At 35.9% G+C, this 25083-nt stretch overlaps 1 protein-coding gene across 1 annotated transcript in view; it reads left to right on the forward strand.

The window, feature by feature from the left end:
* LOC121368227 (selenoprotein K-like) overlaps positions 1–17406 on the forward strand; it is a 38481-nt gene extending 21075 nt beyond the window's left edge. Inside the window, exons 3-6 of the mRNA XM_041492864.1 lie at positions 3513–3531; positions 9789–9844; positions 10295–10356; positions 15608–17406. Of these exons, the coding sequence (XP_041348798.1) occupies positions 3513–3531; positions 9789–9844; positions 10295–10356; positions 15608–15645 (175 nt within the window). The 3' untranslated portion in view covers positions 15646–17406. The remainder of the gene's footprint in view (positions 1–3512; positions 3532–9788; positions 9845–10294; positions 10357–15607) is intronic.
* The last annotated feature ends 7677 nt before the right edge of the window (positions 17407–25083 follow it).

Consider the following 25083-nt stretch of genomic DNA (forward strand, 5'->3'; position numbering starts at 1 on the left):
CCAGGTCGCCATCCACACGATCAAACTACGGGGAGTGGAAGCTATTGTAGTGACGTCGCGCCGGTATGATCTTTACCGACAGGGATTCCTCAGCCATGACATGGATTACACCATCCACAGAATCATGAAGATTGTCACCGGCGCCCAGTACCCACAGATGGTCCACTGCCTTAGCACCCACAGCTACAGGAGACTGGTGCCTCACTTTGAGGAGAGGAACATCATCACCTCCTCGTAGATGCTGTGCACCCAAACGGCCTTAACGAGGCCACTCGCGTAGACATATAAATCGGACTTTAAACTTTTAGATCTGCGTTCAAAATTTTATATAGAAATTACTTTTTTTTATTTTTTTATTATTAAATAGTCCGATCCTCTATTCTTTCTCTTATTTAATTTTGGACTGTCCTTCTAAAATGCTCCAAATTATATAAATATTTGACCGAGCAGTCAATTCTTTTCTATTTTTGGCTTGTAACCTTTTTATTTTTTTTATTTTATCTATTAACTTCTTTACTAATTGCTATTTTCAAAATTCTGCCCAGTTTCAAACCCCCCTCTCCCCCCCCCCCCCCCCCCCCCCGAGTCAGGCCACCGATCTTATCGGAGGTCGGACTCGGGATGGGCGTGTTTGAAACCCTAGTGGTATATGGGCACGTTAAACTAGTTATCATCATCACCATTAGGCCGGGTGATGTCACAAAAAATGCTTTGTCTCGATGGATAGCAGCTACCATCAAGCTAGCATATGAGATGGCGGGTGATCATGTGCTTCCCTGAATTTTCATGACTCTTTAGATATTATAAAGGTCATGAATGCAGGGGTTTGGAAAGGACGGCACACTTTTGACCGTTTCTATTTCCGGGATATGGCGGTTGGTCCTGACGGTACGCGTAGGATCCAGACAGTCATTGCGGCTCAACACGTCATGTCTGTGCGCAGGGCAACCGAAAGGGGTCGACCTCTTTTTCGTCCGACTGCCATCGATTCACGCTTCGGACATGTTTAACACTCCACCCTTTTCTGAGGGATGGGTTTTTTTGTAGTGTTGTCTACCGTTTCATCTCCCTGGGGAGACTGCCATCGATTCACGCTTCGGACATGTTTAACACTCCACCCTTTTCTGAGGGATGGGGTTTTTTGTAGTGTTGTCTACCGTTTCATCTCCCTGGGGAGATGTTTTTCCTCCCTTTCATGGGGACGAGTTTTTCTTTTGGGAAGTCCCTTTTTATTCCCAAAAGTTTTTTGACTCCTTGTTACCGTATGTCGTTACCGTATGTCGTGGTTCGTCCTATCTCCATGTCATTACTTCAAAGGAGCATTTTGGGTACGGGTAAGTCCTCTATTTTGTTACGTACCTCCTCCCATCAATGTTGAATTCACGTGCTCTAACGGTGTCATTGCATGTCCGTTATAGCATATTTGTTGTGCACAGTAAGTTGAATAAGACTTAGAAAATGTGTTTCTAATTTTCATTATTATTCATACTTACCTAGTGCTAACACAACAAACTATACCTCCCACCCACCCCTATGAGGCTTTCCCTCGGTGGGTTTGTGTGGACTTTGAACCGAGAATGAAGTTACAGGTAGCCCGTGCAAGGATAGCATTGCGCAAATCCGGCAAGGGAGAAAATTCTGCAGTGTGTAGGTATGACTCAGGTTGAATAGCATATTTGTTGTGCTAGCACTAGATAAGTATGAATAATAAGAAACAAATTTTCTAATTGTCTCCCTAATATTACAGCTTTACGTTGCAAGCGTAATGCATACAGTTAATTAGTCGTACTTTCACGACATTACATTGCACACTTAATTCATACAAATGAGAAACAGTTAACTGTTCTTTGCGGCCTAAGGCCCAAAACACACTGAAGTTGTACCTGGGTATGGAATGGTGAGTATGGTAGCAAACGTGCAGTGTATCGAAAAGACAAAGCACAATATGTGTGCTGGCGTGAACTCCAGATCTGGCAACAGACGACATAGAACATTTACAGCTGCATGCAACCAGTGCTAGCAATATTTTAATTTGGTGTTCTTAATAAACAACATGAAAGATTTATATCAATCAAACTAGGATGCTAATAATTATTACAGATCCAGATGTCAAAATACATGGTGTCTGCCAGACCAAGACCCAGCATGTTTGTGTTTTGGGCCTAACCTGATTTTAGCAGGGACATTACTGGTTTAATACAAATATCCGCATGTACTAAAATTGAAACAGTAATTATATAGTCATGGAATTGTGTTATTTTAGTCATGAAGAGTCATGGAAAATCAATTTGTGTATGAACCCTGTCATCAATATACATGTACCATCTAACAAATTAATGTACATACATGTAGCAGTTAAATTTTATTCAAATCTAAGGTGAGCAGACCAAAACTATTTTTAATAAACCCTGCCATTTTGGACACTGATTCATCTTTATGTAGTTCCCAGTATGACATTCACAGGCATTTGTTTTGGGGAAACGGTCAAATTTTTAATATTATTTTAATAAAGATTTCAGGATATCTGAAAAATAATGACTGAGCATAAAATGGCTCACAAGGGTCCTATGTATACTAACAATGACACCTATAAAACATGTTTAACGTAACTTGTTATTTTGCTTTGAGTAGACCACATACACATGTTACATATACATGTATATATTATTAAACCATGTATAACCAAGCAAAACAAATACCTGCTTTTTTGTTCATACCCTGATGAACTTGTATTGAGAATCAGCTGGAATTTAATTATTGATCATCGTTATACTTGGTTTGCACCTACCGATCAACTTTCAATTACACAATCGGTTAAAATTATATGAACATAAGAAGGATTTGAATTACAAGGACCTCGCATACATCAACATGTATTATCGTGTTGACTTACACCATACAAATTGCTACTTTTACATGTACCTTTAATAACTATTTAATCTCTTTTTCTTTATTACTATGTACACATCAAATGCCATCATCTAAACATTTGTCTTTATTACTATGTACACATCAAATGCCATCATCTCAACATTTTTCTTTATTACTATGTACACATCAAATGCCATCATCTAAACATTTGTCTTTATTACTATGTACACATCAAATGCCATCATCTCAACATTTGTCTTTATTACTATGTACACATCAAATGCCAGCATCTAAACATTTTTCTTTATTACTATGTACACATCAAATGCCATCATCTCAACATTTGTCTTTATTACTATGTACACATCAAATGCCAGCATCTAAACATTTGTCTTTATTACTATGTACACATCAAATGCCATCATCTCAACATTTGTCTTTATTACTATGTACACCAAATGCCATCATCTAAACGTTTTTCTTTATTACTATGTACACATCAAATGCCATCATCTCAAAAATGTTCCACAATTGATTATGAATGTCTATAAATGATCATTGCATGGAACATACATTGAGGATTGTTACTGATATTTTTTTAATTTTTGGTAATATTCAATGTTTTTATTTTGGTCTTTCAGTTTCCAGACAATGTTTAATGTAAGTATTTTCAAAATAATATTATAGTGTAGAAAAGAGTACTTGTAGGTTTATTTTTTACCATCCATTTCTTTGTTTATCAATACATTCAGCAATTCCAGCTTTTAAGTGATTTATAGGTGTATATACTCTGTTTGATTAGATCATAGATGCCATTAATTGCATTTTTTAATACTCAGATAGTTAATGTAGTTTGACTCTGATAGCTAATAAAGCTCAACTTGGCTAAGTACTCAGTTAATCTAGGTTGACTCGGCCAGTATAATACTCAGATAGCTAATGTACTAGCTTGTCTGAGCCAGTGTAATAGTGAGATAGCTAGTGCAGTTTAACTCGGCCAGTGTAATACTGAAATTACTAAAGTAGCTTGAATCAGCCAGTATAATAGTCAGATGGTTATTCCTGACTCTTGTAAGCAGTGTTTAACAAATGAAATTGTCACTAGCCCTCACAGAAGCTTTGGCTAGTGCGCAGGTTGAGGCTCATTTTGGGGGTCTAGTGGCAACTGTAACCATACTACCAGCTAATTTTGGTATTTCTTGATAGTATGTCTTGATTCTCTCACAGGTGAAAATTACCCGGAATTCCTGTGGGGGGAACATGCGCAAATAACGTCATAAAAATGGTGACCATATTTAGTATATTTTACAAGCAGCTGAGTAAAATGATATAGACGTTCCAGATAAAAGCATCAAATTTCGTCCATAAGTTGCCCATTACCATAATTTTCAACTTTTAATATGAACCACTTGCCCAAATTACATGATGGCTAAATTGGATTTTCAAGATGGCACCTATAAAAACATATTAGTACCAATATCTCAGCACCCATGTCACCTACAATCGCAATTTTTTGGTCTAACCTAACATTTTTATGGGCAAGGAATGCAATTTTATAGTTACAAATTTTACTAGCTTGATTTTTATAAAAAAAAAAATATATATTATTGAAGAAAACAAACGTCTATTGTGCATTACCAGCTTGTCACTTTATTATTGTTGTGTATTAGATGGTCTTTAAGAAGAAAATATATAGAGAAAGAAAGAAATTTTTTATTTAACGACGCACAAAACATTACATGCCAATATGTCATCGGAAATATGGTTAAAGACCACAGAGATAATTAGAGAGGAAACCCGCTGCCGGCTCTCCATGGTATGATATGCAATCAATTAATCTATGAGAATTGACTTGAAAATAGAGAATATATTGTAGTCACTTCATAGATTAACATAATTATGAATTGCAATATGTAGAGGCATATATTATTGAAAATGCTTTGCTCATTTCATACCCAAACGTCATAAGTAAACATTGTATCCGAATTGTCAATTATTACGCAGGTAATGCTATTATCTTATCTTTTAGACCAATTGCAATCGAGACGTAGACATAATTGGATGACACTCAGTTAACTTACTGCGGGCCTTGGAGGCTACAGGTGGCAAGGCTGTCCTTCGTCCATCCCCACCCCTCTAGAGTGGGTTCATTTTGTTAACTGTTAATTGGTGAGCCATATTTCAGCTTAGAAGGCCACCTGTTTTGCTGGAATTGGGCATCCTGGTGTAAATTAAATTGTTTCTATGATCTTCCCCTTGCTTCGTTGATAGTTGTCAGTTTGCTGAACTTATCATACAAGATTTGTATCTGCTTTAGTGTAAGAGTTGAGCGTTATGTTGGTAAAGTCACTGGTCACTTCAGGGTAGGCGTTCTTTACACACCAGACTGTCGATCTACTTTCGGAGGAAAGCAAACTGTTGTAACATCCTCTGAAGATTTTTGATGAGAGGCATGACCAGGGATTTCACTTTAACCAGGATGCCTGCTTCTTTGAATACCTTTCTTTGCTTTTCTCCTGTGGACGCTTTGATTGCTGTTCATGATGTATGTGTCCTATACCAATGCAAGGAGATCGGCATCAGGTGCAATTATGAGTTTTCCCCGCATGTTTGACTCCATATGGGGAATTATTACTCAACAAACAAACACTGAGGGTCCGTGTATCCCAGGCACAGGTGATACCGAGATAGCTCATCTGACAGAACATGGGTCACAGCCGTTTCAATAGTTCCTTACCGAAATGGAAGTACTGTGGTTTCACTATTCATCTTATTATCATCCATATAATTGTTTATGTCAAAACAAAAAATAAAAAGACGTGGCCAGCATACTCGTGAAATGTCAGGTTACTAGTAAAAACAAGGTTCTGTGAAACTAGACATTTTACGTGATCCAACCAACAAAGAGGAACATTTTGTATTCCACACCACCAAGATTGCCACCGTATCTGTATAATTTGTGTCCGAATTTGAGGTTTTTCTCCAGCACTAGAGGGGTAGTTGCTTATCTCAACCACCCACCCCCACCCAAACCCACCTTGTCTCGCATGCTTATGGCGTGCGTGCGTGTGTGTATTTATGTGTGGGAATATTATATGATTGCATGTGTGGGAGTGTTTGAAAGAAAGTTATTTACATACATAGCTAGATATCTTCAAAATTACAATTGACGAAAGTAACAGTGAGGATTTTTCACTCCAGCCAGTGTACCACGACTGGTACATCAAAGGCCGTGGTATGTGCTATCCTGTCTATGGGATGGTGCATATAAAAGATCCCTTGCTGCTAATCGAAAAGAGTAGCCCATGAAGTGGTGACAGTGGGTTTCCTCCCTCAATATCTGTGTGGTCCTAGTAAAAACCATATGTCCGACGCCATATAACTGTAAATAAAATGGATTGAGTCGTTAAATAAACATTTCCTTCCTCATGTGAGGATACAGTCAGACACTAAATATTAGGATCCAGGATAAAGTAATGTTTTTAAAATGAATTTGTATTAGTAACCAAGACATTGTAGTAGCTATAACCAGACAAGCTGTTACGGCTTAAATTTAGTATTAAATCTTATTTCATCATCATTAAGAAACAGCATTATAGGCCTGGAGACAGCCATATTAGAAGCACAGCATTATAGGCCTGGAGACAGCCATATTAGAAGCACTCGATGTTGTTTTCAAACTGTATTATAACATTTCCAACCTTTGTACAGGCTTAAAATGTTAAGCAACTAGATCCAAACTATCAAAATCGAGACGGCCATATTGATACGTCATTTGACCATGTTCCCCACAGGTATTCTGGGTAATTTTTACCCAGGAGCTAGTCAGAACCCATACTTTCATAAAAAATCAAAATTAGTTGGTAGTTGCCACTTTGGTCATTTTTAAAGCACTTTTAGGCCATCTCATGCATGCCTACTATGTATTAAAGTAATTCAATTGATATTTCCACTAGCTCGGACCACAAATTCACTAGCTGGGACAGAGGGCTAGAGGATTTGTCGAAGCCTGCCATGTAAGAGTCTAAGACAAGTATGCAAGGAGGTAGATTTTATTATAATTGTGGATTCTTTGAATGTAAAACACTAGGACTAGTTATACATGTGTATATGTATATATGGTATGTACATCTGCTTAATTAATTGACTCTCTTCAAATGAACATGAACAGTTTCATGTTCATTTGGGAACCACTGATTAATTAATGCTACAATATTTTACACAGTTAAACTTTTTTTATTATTTCCTCTTTATTACCCATATGGGCTCAAATATACGGGGTAATATTTGTTCGATCTGTGCACAGTGTGCAGATTGCTTCTACAGCCACTGATTGGCTGGCTTTATAAACACAAGATTTGATTGGCAATTATATATGTCGGGACTACTTTTTGTTCATTCATGACTTCATTCATCTGTCAAACTATTACTATAAACTACTGTAAATCCTGAAATTAATGCGAGCAAGTAATTAAATTGTTTACATGTACATAAAATTATATATTTTAACAAACAATGAAATATATAATAAATGAAAATAATTTAATTATAAAAAATATGTAATAAATACGTCAGACATCTACAAAAACATCGTCTGCTAATACGAAAACAATCATGGCTTTGTGTCTGTCACCAATTCATACAAACAATTTAGTTAAAGTAGATGGAGATTTGATTGGGAGAGTTGTCAACATTATACAACGGTTAAACACTTATAACATTTACAAAAACTGATATTGGTAAGCTTCAAGTTCCACGATTTCGACTTCAGGTGCTACCTGAGATGGTTTCATCCCCGACCCCCGAACCTGAATTGTACCACCCTGCCTGTCTCAGGAGGTGGTAAACAATCTTATGCATGATGACTTTTTTGACGCCCCTGTGATAAAACCTGATAAACAGATTTGTAGATGTCGTTGATAGCAACATAGATACTTTTTTAACACAAAACGAAAATGAAAACACAAAGAAAAAAGAAGAAAAACAACACACAATCTTTAAGTGATCAATGCATTTCTGGTCAACAACCTATTGAAAAATCCACCCTCCTGAACTAAACGCAATATTGTGCAACTTTTTTTTTTATAAGTGTGAGGAAAGTTAATGGCACAGAATACGAGCCCGTGTCCTTAGCAGGTTTCAAAGGCAGCATTGAGCGGCATTTGAGGCACAAAAACTATGGGTACACACTAACTGATTATCAGGAGTTCACAAAGCTCAGAGAAGTAATAAATGCTAAAAATAAATGTTTAAAATGGCAAGGGAAAGGAAATGTACAAAAATTAAGAGAGGCAAGTCAGTTAGGACCACAAATATCACAATCAGTTGTAAACACACTTTGGTGGAACAATACGGTTTACTTCGGCCTGCGATCATCACTTCCCCACAGACGAATGACCTGGAGCGATGTAACATTAAAACAAGATTCCAAAGGCCATGAATACCTCGAGTATCTTGAAAGACGGTCAAAAACACTCATACAGCATGGGCAGTACCTGATGAACCCGAGAAATGACCGGTTAGTCTGTACAAACTATTCCGCAATCCAAGACCATGTAATTTCTCCAGAAATGAAGATCCTTTTATTTGGCATCGCACACGCTTGGTGTACCTAAAGCCGGCGAAATGTGGTTCAAAAACAGCCAGTCAGTAGAAACAAACTATTGTCTATGATGAAAACTATGGTAGCCAAAGCTGATATCTCGTCCGATAAACGTTTAACAAACCCAGTGCACGAAAACATGATCCAATCATCAGTCAGAAAGATATACCTGCTAATCAAATAATGCAACTTTCTGGACACAAAAACATTCATTCAATAAGTTCATATTCACATATTACAGATGAACAGCACCAGGCACTTGACAAAATCCTTACGAATTCAACACCAATATCGAAGGAAAATGCATCATACTCGGTACCAGCAATAACTGCGTCAAACGTGTCAATGTCTGTGATGTCGCACACATGCGGTATCCACACACATGAGGTATCCAACATGATACAGAGTCTGTTTTCAGCTCCTATCTATGGTGGTGTTTTCAACATTACTATTAATGCCAAAAGCAATCACGAACATCAAAACACTTCCAAAAATCCAGCCAAACGATGACATATACTGTCCGATTCGGATTCTGATTAAATTGTACAGCACGCAATCACATGTAAGCCATGTGCAACAAACTGGGTCAAACTAGGACGTGTCAAAAGTCATGCACTGTTCTGTTATTTTCTAGTTGTTTTTGTGGGGGTTTTTGTGACCAATACCTTTCTAACTTCAATGGTTCTTTTGTTGTTACCACATTTTCTGTATTCATTTTTTATAACGCCGACTATTTCTTCCATAATAACAATTTGCAAAGAACTAATTTGGATGTTTTAAACTAAAAATGTTTTTGTACTGTGTACCCTGCTTTGAACTGGCGGTTTCATGGTTGACGTCACAAAATGACTGGTTTTTAGGGTGGAGTTTGTGTGAGTGTGTGTGTGTACAGTCGGACGCTCGTGTGCTCTTGTGTTTATATGACAATATTACTGTGATCATTTTCAAAAATTAATAAGCACTATATATGTACCAATATTTAAAAAAAGGGTTTTATTTTATTATTTTGAGTGTTTTTGGAACTATTCTTCTGTGGATGCTGTTATGTATGCACCAGTAATGGCACGTATGATACTATGAATATATTGTTATGGCTGATAAGCTTGTTACAGCAGCGGGAACGTAAATATACTTTTAAAATCGTTAAAGATTGACAATGGGTAATAAAGAGAATAACCAACTCACTATGAGGAATTATGGATTATATGTCCCAAGTGAATTAATGTTGTAAACCCGAGCCATAGCTCGTTAGTTATTCTCTAAGTACTTCATGTTTTCCATTTTCTCTTATGTGTATACATTGTTTTATATACAGCCAAATAAGACAAAACGTGGCAGCAGCTATACAAGTGACTACAGGAGTGGGCCAAGGTTTGTCACATTTTAATTTCACATATTGGCTCTTATATACATTAAGTATAGAAATTCTTCTATATTTAATTTTATTTCAGATTTGTATTTCATTTATAGATGCAAAACATGCAATTAGATCTTTTAAGAAAGAAAGAAATATTCAGATTTGTCATTAAATTGTTCATTATTAAGTCATTATGATACTTCAAATTATTGGAAAAGAAAGGAATGTTTTGTTTTGATGGAAATAAAGATCATAAAATAAAAGATCTTAAAATGTTTTATGCTAATACATGTATCAAAGAATTTGATTTTCAAAAATTGAATTTAAAATGGGATGCATCTTTCTGGTTGAGATAGTAAATGATAGTTTGCCAAGGGTGATTACATGTGGATGAATCAAACTAATGACTGCATAATTCTTTATTTATTATATGTATCTTGCAAGATTGTTTGTTTTTGTTTCAGACCTGGTGGTGGTGGTGGAGGTGGTCCAAGAAGAAGAATGGGAGGATTTAGAGGAGGAGCAGGTGGAGTACACTTACATACACTATGTAGTTTGACCATTGGAAAACACCTCAGTATTAACAAACTTTGACCTTTTTACAGTAGTGTAATAATACCAATGCACCATCTACATATGTGTGCAGGACTTGGTTTGATGGATTTTCAGGGATGTTCTTTGTTACTGTAATTGTCCTTCTGTAAAACCAGGGCCGAGACGTAGCCCAATGGCAAAGCGTTCGCTTGATGCATGGTCGGTCTGGGATTGATCCCCATCAGTGGGCCCATTGGGCTATTTCTCGTTCCAGCCAGTGCACCACGACTGGTACATCAAAGGCATGTGGTATGTACTATCCTGTCTGTGGGATGATGCATATAAAAGATCCCTTGCTGCTAATTGAAAAGAGTAGCCCATGAAGTGGTGACAGCGGGTTTCCTCCCTCAGTATCTGTGTGGTCCTTAACCATATGTCTGACGCCATATAACCATAAATAAAATGTGTTGAGTGTGTCTTTAATAAAACATTTCCTTCCTTCCTTCTTTCTGTAAAACAAAGCATATCAGCAGGCAACTTATTTTTGTTTCCTTTGTTTTGTCATCTTCCGACTAAACTTCCAAGTTTTTAGCATCAAAATGTTGTAAAAAAATTAGGGGGGGGGGGGGGTCGACTTATAGCCCAGTCAAATAAAAAAGTTTTAAAAAACCTGACAAACTTTTTATGTGAAAATCTGATCTCTGATCTCTGATTGTATGGACCTCGTAATGATTACACAGCTCAATACTTTTGGAATGACTGTCATACTAGATGAAATAAAATTGCATACATTTTTTCCCCAGATGAAACTTTTTTTTTTTTTTTACAACCACAACACTCACATTTATCACTAATCACAGGACCTTGTTGTGTTCACTTCTCTATCAAAAGTTGGGTGTACCCCGAACTTTGACCCAGCATGAAGTTATTTGGTTTAGTACTACCTGTACCTATACATGGAAGATCCCTAATATCCCTAAACTGTCGAGAACATCTCCACAGACACTACATAGTGTCCTGATGAACATTAATGAACACCAAAATGACTAGCAACAATGTTTGTGCCATTATAACCTCAATCATACCCATCGTTCGAGGAAGTTCATTTTCTTGGAGGCGTGGCATCACACTGACGATGATCAGATACCAACAAAAGTCTTTTTCTGAGTGATGAGAATCCATACAATAGACCAATGAGCACGTGATCAAGAATGCAAGTAATGCAATTTGTGATCACAAAGCATGACTAGCTTGTGCAATTGACAGTATACTGCTGGAATATCGAAGGGAGTGGTTATACGTTTGTTTACTGAAATTTGTATGACCAGATTTTAAGTCAGTTATATTCTATATGCAATTATTTGGTGCACAGGAACTTTTTTCTGCGAGTATATAATATGTAGATGCATAACAAAAAAATGCTGGGTCAATAATTTTGTTTACATTTTATTGTTTGAGATTGAAGGGTCAACTTATAGGCAAGTATATAGGGTAGGTAGTTAGGTACTTAAAGGGGATTGATTGTATTAAAAAAATATGTGTATTGGCCTCCATTGCGAATTTCTGATTGTGTGGCAGTTTCTGCCTATCTACATGTACATAAAAGTGTCAAAATACTGAATTAATCTGCTGCATGCTTCTAGGGAATTGGGATTTTTCTTAAGTCTATCCCCATCCCTTTTTTTTTCATTTCGAAAACCTGAAAATCTGTGTAACTTGTGCAAGTTTTTAAATTATACTAACAGGGCCAAATTTACGATACCTGTTTTTGTAAAATGCAGGTGTTTAAGCATTGTAAATGTTTGTAGTTACACGCGTGTAAGATATAAACAGGCTTTGTAATTTCAGCTCATAATTTTTTTACTGTTATGATCTACTCTTAGACTAATAAACTGCCGATTTACATTTTTCACATGGATTCTTCAAATGAAACACATACATTTTTGCACTGTTTAAATCTATGAAGGTCAACAAAAATAACTTGTATATGTTACAATTGTGTGAAATATGCAGGAAGTAACATGCATATTTTTTTTGTATAGCAAGGTAAAGTAAAACACAAGGAAAAACAAATAGATTATATATCACATAATTTATAGACCCTCCATTTGTTGGAGGACAATTTGGGGTGGGAAGGGTCAAAAATCTTTACAGATTGCAATCCTCCATTTGTATTACACTACTAAAAAAAACTGGAAGAGGGGCAGGGTTGTGTGGAAAAGGTCCAGGGCCCAGTTGCATGAAAGAATTGTAGCTAATTGTACAACTGGCACTGTAAACTTTACAGCCATTTCACGAAGCAGCCTTACGGTAGTCGTTAAGTGCCCCTTTAATGATTAAAATCTGCTTTGCGAAGCAGTGCGAATTAATTATAATAATAATAATAATAATTAATAATAAATTGGTTACTGACTTTTTGGAATATCTTCGATGTGTTCATTGGTATCGGTCATCAGTGAAGTAACTTTATCAGTTTATTTGCGAAGTGATAATTTCTGAATGTATAAGACATGATAGTTATCTCCTGTATTTTTGTGTGAAGGTCGTATAGCCTAGAATGTTTTGTATCAAATGCCGAGTTTCATAAAAGGTATTTGGTGTATATTATATCAATTTTCACACAAACAGTTAGTATCCTTAGAAAATGTTCAAATCATCACTTAACTGCTATTTTACATCGATGTTAGTGGCTTACAACTGCCTCGTACCTATTGTAAATTTGCACAGTAATTTACAACAATAGTAAGCTGTGCCATGTCGTGGAATGGGCTGGCGTTCCTAGGAAAAAAAAAAGTGCTAAGATCGCTTTGTATAACGGGGCCCATGTTGGACACATGGTACACAACAATAAGGTGCAACATACCATGTAGGAAGTTATTACATTTTACAGCTCTAATGTATGTAAAAGTATTATAGTAAAATTATCCATTAAATGTTTAATATTTTATGTACCGGGTATAAATTACCAAAACTTAACAAAACTATCTTAAATGATGATGCAACTCATTTTACTGTAGAAAAAAATAAACACTCAAAACAATACAACAGAAAATTATTCACTAGTATACATCATATTAGACAGTTGGTATTAATTACGGGCGTGCATTTGATAGACCATCTTTTGCAGACCAGTTATGTAGGTCCAAAGAAAGGAAATTATCACTTGATTTTTTTGTGGGTGTTCGTTTTTGTTTGAACATCCTATTATTAGTATGCATGTTTTTTTTGTAGGGGTTTTTGCAAAGGGAAGAATTCTGTAACCTCATTTTGTTGTTAATACACATTGAAATATGTTTAGTTAAATAGTTTATTATATTATCAGGACATTTATTATATTATCAGGACATTTATGTTGTTTACATGTTGAGCTGATCAAAACGAAGCGCCTTCCCTTGAATTACTGTGAGTAGTTTACAGGAGTAGTTTACAAAAGCTGACGTCACTTCCCTTGCAAGCTAGAGTACCAGAAGTGATGAAAAACAAACAAAATGGCTTTTTAAAATTAATTCTAAAATCGTGTTTTTTATTTCTTGAGCTAACAGTATGTGTTGGTCCATGTATGCATCTTTTCAATACAAGAGTTGAAAAAACAACAACTAAAAGGACATTCCTGAGTTTGCTGCATTGTAAGATGTTTGCGACTAATAAAATATTTCTACGATTAAACTTGCATATTAAATATATTTTCTTGTTTAGAATATCAGTGTCTGTATTTTCAATGTCTTTCTGGTTGTCTTAATATTTGTAAGAAGCCCAAACTGGATTTTGTCTTCAAATAATTTCGTACGTACGAAAAAACAATATTAGGAAACAAAATGAAATTTAACCTGTACAAATATTAGAACAATCAGAAACATGTTTAATATACAGCCACTAATATTTTATGCAGAAAATTATATTTCATATGTAATTATAATTGTTAAAAAGTCTGTTAGTCGATAACATCTTAAAACGTACAGCAAACTCAGGAATGTCCCTTTAAAAAAACTTAACCCCATATTTTTGTAGTTTGTTGATAAACAGTCATAGGCGTAGAAGCAGGGTATTACTATTATACCCAGTTAAATAAATGAGTAGTGGTTGAATGCACAACAGTTAGTTTGCCAATAAATGCTGTTCCTTTTATTTTTGCATATATTTGTATATTCCACAGAACTCTGATTATGTGTTAGAATTTTTGTGATATACATAGAATATAATAATATATATTCATATAAAAAGTTCCTGTGCACCAAATGATTGCATATAGAATATAATTTACTTGAAATCTGGTTATAATAATTTCAGTAACTGAACGTGTAATCACTCCGTCGATATTCCAGCGGTGTCCTGTCAATTGCACGAACTATTCATACTTTGTGATCACACGTTGCATTACTAGCATTCTTGGTCACGTGCTCCTGTTTGACGTCATTTTTCTTATCATTGGACTTTAAAACTATTGTATGGATTCTCATCACTTAGAAAAATATTTTTGTTGGTATCTGATCGTCATCAGTGTGATGCCACGCCTCCCAGAAAATGGACTCATTCGAAGGATGGGTATGACCGAGGTTAGAACGGCACAAATGCTGTTGCTAGTAATTTTGGTTTTCATTGGTGTTCATCAGAACACTATGCAATATCTGCGGAGATGTTCTCGACAGTTTAGGGGTACTAGGGGTCTTCCATGTTTAGGGAGTCGACACATGACACTACGTCAGCAAATCGTCAGTATTAAGCGGGTGCACATATGGAATCATTTGAAAATGATACGTTTAACATCCTAATGCTTCTCTAAGTTAAGGCCAATCAGTGGAAGAACTGAACGCAACCAATTAGGTGATAACAAAGTACGACCATTAACAAAGTACGACCATGACCGTACATCAGTACGTTGTTCTGTTACATCATCACCAAACATTGTGTAGACAGTACTTCAGGTTCAGAAGGCAGGAGAGGATCACTGTACTTTTAACAGATAAATAGTACATCTATGTAAATCACAATATTTTTAAAATTTAAAAATACTAGTATACGTCCTACTGAAATTTTAATGATGCACAGGAACTTTTTTCCGTGAGTATATATTAAGATGGTATAATGTATTATTATTATAATTACATGACATATTATACCAGTATTATTCATTTATTCACTCAAACAAATCTTTTGGATGGGAAAGTGGAAAATTATTATGGGCTAATCACACTTGCCCTCAGTGAGTGACTTGATACTGATACATGTTTTTTGTTTCTCCACAGATGGTCCAAGCCCACCACCTATGGCTGGTGGAGGATGAGGCAGGTAAATGCCAACTGACTTGTCTTGTTGAGCAGTAACACACTGCTTCAAGTACCGTCAGTTGGTACACTTGTGGCCATTCTTCAACTGTGTTATCATCAGATGATCTCCAGTAATCTGCCTCTGTAGTCGGTAGATTGGTTTATTATGTTTGTCAGGTTCATTCAGAACTGCATCCATATATAACTATAACATTTGTGACTTTCCATTTCCTACAGCATTAATTCCTAATGCATTAATTTATAATACTGCTGTTCCTGTATGTGTCCATTGTGGCTTGTTTAGCACACATTTTAATCCAAACCGTTTTACCATATTGACCATAAAACTTGTGAAAGAAGGAAACATATGGTTCTGTTTCAGGTTGCTATAGTCCGTCCCATCCTACAAAAATATTTTTTGTAAATATATTCAGTTTGTTTTGATGTAAGAAGAAAAGTAAAAGGGTTTTTTTTAGTTTTTTTTTTAATATTAAAGAGACTCAGAAATGAATAACTTGTAGTAAATTCCATAATATGAAAAAAGTGTTCCTTGTGGGAAGGACTATAGGTCAAATAATGAAAGTTTAATCCATTTAAAAAATTTAATTGCACCATTGCCATTATCAGCTCTACATAGCTGTTATTGTTTAAAACATAAGATAAAGATGTGTATCGCCCAGTGAGGAGATAGTTAAAAACATAAGTTAAAGATTTGCATCACCCAGTTTAAGTCAAACTCTTCAGGAAGTATGCAAAGGAGTATCAGCAGATACTATTCCAGAGAAACATGTCTCCCTTAGTGAAGTTTAAAGAAAAAATTTAAGAATCTCAGAACTCATTATACCTAATTGCTGCCAACGATAATGGGCATTTCTTAGCAGATAACTTTTCATTGTCTATAGGCATGTAAAACCATAGCCTTCAGTCTTTGTTGTCAACACACTAGCAGATGGTTAGTCCTTCATGTTGTCAGCTGTTGTCCATTTTTGACAATATAATGATGGGATCTTGTAAAAGCTTCCCTGTGAAGACAGAGATCCTTGATGTAGTTCACAATATGAAGGTGTATTTGTTTTATTCATAGTTATTTTCAGTACTTTACACAACTTCATTGTAAAACTCATTTGAAAGAAACCTCAGAGGACCCCCCCAAAATATCACAAATGCATTTTGTTTATTTGTTCAAAACTTTTTTTTTTATGTGTTCCATGTGATAGACCTTTCAGTGCTAAGTAATTATGTTCAGTTAATTAACTTGCAAGGAATATTTTTAATTTGAGTAATTATCCCACTTATATTATTCTCAGTAGCTGTTTTTAAACTTAATGGTAAATTTATGTGGTTAAACTACAATCATAATAAATAATGTTAATGAAAGTATGTAGTTTTATTATTGTAGATAACTCATATTTCAAGTTCCATTGTAACTTAATTATCATAATTGTTATTATTTTTAATTTTTGTACCTTCTTTCAATCCATATATTTATTATTATGTAATGTGTGAATTCCATGTGTTTTGGTGTAGTAGAGAAGGGTTGCATTAGAATATTTTTCAATACATTATTGAATTTTATTATGTTTATGCACTCACTCTATTTATATATATATATATGCTTCCAGTTTGTTGTTATAGAGTTATTACATAACCTGTATTGTAAATAAAGAGAGGAAAATAAAATAAATTGAGAACTTTGTTAGCCTGGTGATGTGGCAAGTAGTTCGAATGGAGCTGCTCTTGTGTACAAAATGAGTTTAATAAAATACATGTATTCTGAACAATACATTTGTCTTCCTTGCAGAAAAAAGAAAGAAAACCGAATGTTTTGAGTTGTTAGTAGTGTTTCCCAGTAGAGCCCACTAGTGTTCATCTAACCGCTAGTGTTCATCTAACCGCTAGTGTAACAACAACCACTATAGCAGGTTCTTCTATTAACCTGTGGTGTAACAATTTGACAATTAAATGTTTTAAATGGAAGTTGTAGATAAGTGGTAGAATGTTTGCTTGACGTGCAATGGGTTTTCCCATTCAAATTAATTCCCCATAATTGATATATCAAAGGCAGTGCATGACAAAAGTATTTGCTATGGAAAGTTAGTTTGATTAATTATTTCTCCCATGATCTGGACCAAGTATCACTGGTAAAACATGAATAGGCATAGTCTAAAATGTGTTGAAGTTTTGTGAAACAAACATTTCTTTGTGACCTTTTGAAGATGCAGTGGCAGGCATTTGGTTTGAATCTCTCTGGTGCCATTGTGGAGTATTTAATTGCTTGATCATGTGTCTAGCACTATGGTCATTCCTTAAGGCTTGTAGGTACTGTATTTGAATGTCACCCGAAGTAATGAGATTTTTAATCTTAATATTGGCTCCAACCCAGAGTGACTGTATTGTAAATTTTAAATGGGTATGACTGACCTCGGTGGCGTCATGGTTAGGCCATCGGTCTACAGGCTGGTAGGTACTGAGTTTAGATCCCAGTCGAGCCATGGGATTTTTAATCTAGGTACAGATTCCAAACCCTGAGTGAGTGCTCCGCAAGGCTCAGTGGGTAGGTGTAAACCACTTCCGCTGACCAGTGATCCATAACTGGTTGAACAAAGGCCATGGGAAGCGCAAATAAGATCCCTTGCTGCCTGTTATAAAAGAGCAGCATATGTGGCGACAGTGGGTTTCCTCTTAAAAACAGTGTCAGAATGACCATGTGTTTGACGTCCAATAGCCGATAAGATAAAAAATCTATGTGCTCTACATGTAGTGGCATCGTTAAATAAAACACTACTTTTTTAAATGGGTATATACAGCCATCTGCATGCATTGAAGTGAAGAGTGGTATATATTAAAGGCCATGGTATGCATTATAGTCTGTTTGCCAGGGCACTTAACCTTACAGTTCGGTACAAGCAGTTCTCTCTGAGGATTAGAGGGGTGCAAACTTGGAATGCTTTAGTATTTTTAAATATTCAATATGACATCCAAGATTGCTGCCTAACCACAGAACTGGCAACAAAGATAATTTATTAGCTGATGAAACTTGATGTATATGATGGTGTTTATGGGGTCAAGGAATTCATTTTGAACTAGCACCAGCTAATCAAGACATTGCCTCATCATTTAAATTCAAGATTGCCACCACAATAGTAGCCAGAACATGGAAATTGTAAACAACTAGAGCTTTCTTAGGTCAAGGAATACATTTTTAACAATATCTTGTTAACTGAGATGTTGCATCCTAATTTAAATCCAAGATGACTGAAAATAACTGACATATAAGAAGTCAACATATCGTACATTCTATTTTACTACAAACAATAATTTTTACTTCAAATATAAGGGTTTTCTTGGGACAAAGAATTAATTTATTGACTGATTGAATTCAAGATGGCTACCAAAATAGCTGTCAAAACAGTCATTTTGAAACCCAACTGCTACGTTTTGAATATGTCCATTCCATTAAAAATATAATTATACAAGACAAGTAATTTAAAGTTATCAGAAGCACCATCTAAAATTATACGCCGACCGTTGTCTTACGGGTGTATCTAGAAGTAAGGTTGTGTCATACATGTATATACCAAGTCTATAATGTTAACATTGTATTAAATGGGCAAATCACAACCAATGACTGGTCTTTTGGTAAAAAAACCCTGTAGAATCCGTTTTTATAATCATTCACATTTTCTGTCCATTGATAATAAATATTTATACTTCATCACTGCAGTTCATTAACCATATCAATTTTTCCAAATGTTTTAAGATCCTACCTCATATTAGATTAGACATCGATTTTGAGTAAAGTATAAATAAAACAATACAAATTGTTTCATTAATCTCGTTTATTTCATAAGATCAAAATAAAAATATGCCTGATAATGCTTTCCTCTACAAACTCTTGTTACCTTCTGGGTGAACAAAGATGTACTGATGCCGAAAAACCGGCCTCAGTGGCGTAGTGGTTATGCCATCGGTCTACAGGCTGGTAGGTACTGGGTTCGGATCCCAGTCGAGGCATGGGATTTTTAATCCAGATACCGACTCCAAACCCTGAGTGAGTGCTCCGCAAGGCTCAATGGGTAGGTGTAAACCACTTGCACCGACCAGTGATCCATAACTGGTTCAACAAAGGCCATGATTTGTGCTATCCTGCCTGTGGGAAGCACAAATAAAAGATCCCTTGCTGCTAATCGGAAAGAGTAGCCCATGTAGTGGCGACAGCGGGTTTCCTCTCAAAATCTGTGTGGTCCGTAACCATATGTCTGACGCCATATAACCGTAAATAAAATGTGTTGAGTGCGTCGTTAAAGGAGAGGACAATTAAGGCATTTGGCCTGGTATGCATATTCAACGATATATAATGCACATTATTGCTTAATATCAACACGTATAATCGTATAGTTAATTAATAAAACGGTTAAATGTGATGGCTATTATATATAACGGGTGCAGCCATTTTGTACCATCTCAGTGAGTACGCCCTCTGGCGAGCTGTTGTTACGTAATACTTAACGCGTAACGTCAGGAATGAGCCTTAGAACTAGAGAAACACAATCTACCTGGTTTTTACGGGATGATAAATAGTCATACATTGCAATGTTCTGTAATAATACACATCCTAGTAAGCCAGCAATAAGTATATCCAGCACTATATATATTATTTTTCAATACAAAATAAAATACCATTGTCAAAGTGGCTACACAACAAGTCGAAACAATTAACAATGTTTTGCCCATGCATTAACCTACTTACTGAAATGATACACGGAGTGTTTTCTTAGTTAATAATTGGTTTATGCTGTTAGTTGCTTCTACCTGTGATTCCTGATTGGCAGTATTTGATTGGTAACCAGACGAGCCAATTAATTGACGCTGTCTAGACACAAAAATACATACCGGTATTGTGGAATATTACCGGTCGCCACTAAAATTGTTATGGTCATGGTTTATTACTGTAAATAGTTTAGTCATCTAAAACCACAGAACTGACCAATTACGTAGTCCCAAAGAAAAGAAAATTATCACTTGGGTATCTTGGGTTGTCGTTTTTGCTCCAACGTAGCATATCAATAGGCCTAATTTTGTACAGTTTTCCTTTGGATTATTAAACAGAGAAAAATACTATAATCCCATTTTGTTCCGTTAATGCAACTTGAAATATATTTAGTTAAATAGTTTATTATATTATTACGTCATTTATGCTGTTTTACAAGTCAGGTTGATCAAAGAGAAGCGCCTTGTCGAAAATTACTGCTTTCGTTTACACTGTACATACAGGAGATGGTCAGGAGCTGACGTCACTTCGCCCCAAGCTATCCCATCGGACATCACAAAAACGAAACAAAATGGCTGCCCCCAGTTAACAGGAATAATCACGATTTTTTATTAACTCTAAAATTATGCGTTTTTCATTTGCTAAAGTGTCAGTATGTATTGGTGGTTCGGGTATGCATCTTTCCAACACATAAGGCTCTTGTTTGAGTTGACCCTACCTTTAAATAAAACATTTCTTTTCTTTGAACGTGTAGTCAAGGGAGATAACCACAAGACAACTACTAAAGTACTGTCGGAAATAGAATAAAAATGATTTTCGTCGATTATTAAACTGACATGTAAATATTTTGTAAATATCTATTTAATGATAGTCTACCTAATTTAGCATTTACTTGTTTGGGCTCTCATTGATGTACAAGGTAGTGTTTACTCTTGAAATTAAAAGAAAAATGACAGTGAACAGGTGATTTGTGCACTTTATTGGAACAGACTATAACAAATTTTGGTCAACATGTGTTAATTTCATTGCTGTTACAATATGTGAGGGACTGTTTCTGATGATGTTTTACCCCTATTCCTCTCCAAAACAAAATATGTGTAGTCATTTATAAGAAACTTTTGAGCACAACTGTCAACCATTCTGAGTGATCCATTATACCGGTATTAAAGGTGCCATCTCAATGTTGCACAATGACAGATATTGCATTTTTTTTTTTTTTTTTTTTTTTTTTTTAATAAATTTTTTATTTAACATTTAAAGAAGATACCTTTAACAATATGCCTATCAGTGATTATAGGAAACAATTTTATCTACTGGTAGAAAATACATTTTTATTGGAGAATCTTTATCACAAACAGATGTTCGCATATAACTGATATAGCACCTTTAAATGGTTGCAAGATTGTGTAAATTTCTAATGTACTTATATTGAATTTATACTCAATAAATATGCTTGTCATAATTAATAATTTATGCTGCAATTCAAAATAATCAGTTAACTTGCAGTTTTAAATTAAAAGTTTGTTTAAGGGTAAATGAAATTGACACATATCGATCAAAATGTGTTATAGTCTGTTCCAATAAAGGTTACAAATCACCTGTTGCCGACATCTTTATTTTAATTTCAAGAGTAAACACTACCTTGTACATCAATGAGAGCCCAAACAAGTAAATGGTAAATTAGGTAGAGTATCATTAAATAGGTATTTACAAAACATTTACATGTCAGTTTAATATGAAAGAAATAATAGACGAAAATAATGTTTATTCTATTTCTGACAGTACTTTAGTCCAAGACCATTTCCAACTAAATTTTGGTAAGTAGCTTCCTTGGCTCATTGAGAAACAAAATCATGAATTTATTCCTTTTGACCTCTCTGGAAAATGTGTTGTGCACTCCATGAGTGTATTAGGTTGGGTCAACAATTTACTCAGGTGACCATTTAGGCCCATGGACCTCTTGTTTTTTGTATTGTCCGTGTATGAACTATGCTGGTTATCCGCAACTACATGCCACTTGTATGACTGGTGGGTGGGCACATGATTACATGACCTTAAACGTGGGTAAAAACTAAATTGTAAAAATTGGGGGCTTACCGTCAACTTGTCAAAAACACAGATTATTGTGTTTCACAAAGGTGGCAAACTCATAAAACGATTTTGTTTTACATAGATTTAATTGTTATTACTGCTATAGAGCGGAAGGATACATAAGCAGAAGTTAGGCAAAGGGTCACGTGACGGGAGTTGTCCATCACTGAATTTTTTTTCAAAGAATGAGGTGAGAATTTTTTTTTGCATTTTTTAAAGATTTAGAGTGATCATCGTGTAGTGAAAATAACTTTAAATGGCAGTTACGGTATCGGTCCTAGGACACAGCTACATACGTAGGTTAGGGGAAGTAGTTAATAGGAGGAATTCCGGCTGGCGCAATTTGAAATTGGAAGAATCTGAATCTACGGTCAGATTTGTCGGGAAAGGCGGCGGCCATGTTGGGGACCTATTTAGAGGTCAGTTTGCTGAGCACTTGAAACGTTTCAAACCAAGTGTAGTCATCCTACAGATTGGGGGCAATGATGTAGATAGGATAGGATCGGTACCTAAAACAATTGCAAAACACATTATTGCGATAGCAGAATGGCTAGTTGCTCGGTAGATCAGGTGTTTTTAATGCAATTATTGCCTAGACAAAAAACGCGCAATTTGCCTACATCGGTGTACAATGAGAGAGTTATAGAGGTTAATCAATCGTTGAAATCGGGGATCGAGGGACATGACAGCATTTCTTACCATAAGCATAGAGGACTAAAAGGAAGCTTGGTCAATTTTTTTGGTGTGGATGGCGTGCATCTGAATGCATGTTACGGTATCCCAAAATATTTGAGGAGTGTGAGAGGAGCAGTGATAAAATCTTACCGTAAGGCCAAAAAGTAAACATGGATATCGTCAATAAATTGTCTTGTTGGTATATACAGTGTCCACAGGGGATAGAGAGTTGTATAAATTTATGGTAGTCACGAACTTGGTGTTTTAAATATTTTTTATTAGCCACAGTTTATTTGTATTGCACGCAGGCGGTGATAAACTACTTAGTGATAGTTTCAGCAAAATTGCTCACATGTGAGCTAAACATATGTAAGCCACATGGGCATGACAGTAATTTATCGGTTGGATCACATGAGCTATTAGGAGCTACAAGTGTTTCCAAGAGTTTAGTTGTATCGCATGCAGGCTGTGATAAATCACAATTGTGATTTCAGCAAAATTATATAAACTGCAAATTAACAGTAATTTGTCAGTTGAGTAGCATGTAGGCTAGCATCAGCTACATAGTTATTCTCCAGTTTATTTGTATCGCATGCAGGCTGTGATAAATCAAATAATTGTGGTTTCAGCAAAACTATTATAAGCTCCAAATTAACAGTAATTTGTCAGTTGAGTAACAGGTAGGCTAGCATCAGCTACATAGTTATCTTCCAGTTTGTTGGTATCGCATGCAGGCGGTGACAGCACACAGTAGTGGTTTCAGCAAAGTTAAGTAATTTATCAGTTGGATGACAAGTGTGCTACGTAGTTAGTTTCCTAGTTTATTTGGATTTTCATAAACCATTTATTGTTGTACAGATAGCGGTTGAAGCTACATATTAGCGTTGGTTTATATATAATTTATGCTACATAGTTCTTAGCAAAGGTGGGTGTGTCGTTTAACACAGGCAATTACACATATAACGTTTACAGGTAATTATTAGTAATTTTCTTTTATTTGAGGAAAATGCCACTAACTAGACGAGCTGCAGCAGAACGACACACCGTAATACGACCAAGAGGACGCAGGGGTTTACGAGACTCGGATGATAACACTGTGGAACAAGCTATGCCAATACAGGCGGCACAAGAATCTGCGCCAAGAAACAATGCAGTTGATGCTGGAGTGTCAGCAATTGCGGTCGAGGTGGTGCGTTTAATGAAGGCAGAGGGCTTTGTCATTAACCAAACCAGGACCACTGGGGCACAACCATCAGCAACAATTACAAGACTCACAACCACTAACGCTATGAGGCCAGAAGTCGCTGAAGCAGCGCATAGCCAGGAGGTCGAAATGAAGGAGCCGCCATTCTTGATGTATGAAGCTGTAGATCAGCTGACAGGTAATGCAGCACTGGGTACCTCATTAGCTTCATATTCAGGTAACAGCAGCATCTCCCGCCCTCTTGACATAAACGTATATGTCAGAAATAAGCAAAACATTTGGTCAGACCAATATGTGGAATTTGGAACATTGTTGCAAAATAGAAGTAGCGAGCAATTTGACTTGGCCTTTCAGGCAAACACCTTAGCATTAATTCCTAAATCAAAACCAGTATTTATCCGCACAATGGAGCTTTGGAATTTGGCATTCCAAATTTTTGTCAGTGGCAGTAAAGGCTAAGCCAGAGATGGCCGTTCCGCTCATTTGTACAGCGCATTGCCAAGAAGGCGGGGGATTACGCTGCAATAACATACGACGCAAACTTTCGAAAATGGAGAGAATCTTCTCCTGAAATGCTACCCTTTGATCAGCTTAATAGCGAACTCTTTTTAGAAGCCATGACACCGGGCAGCAATATTGCACACAGAAACAAAACCCAGAACATGTATGCAGGGCAAAACCCCCAATCCCAAAATCAGCCAAAAATCTGCTTTG

The sequence above is a fragment of the Gigantopelta aegis genome, chromosome 3 (assembly GCF_016097555.1).
Source record: "Gigantopelta aegis isolate Gae_Host chromosome 3, Gae_host_genome, whole genome shotgun sequence".
NCBI classification, from domain to species: domain Eukaryota; kingdom Metazoa; phylum Mollusca; class Gastropoda; order Neomphalida; family Peltospiridae; genus Gigantopelta; species Gigantopelta aegis.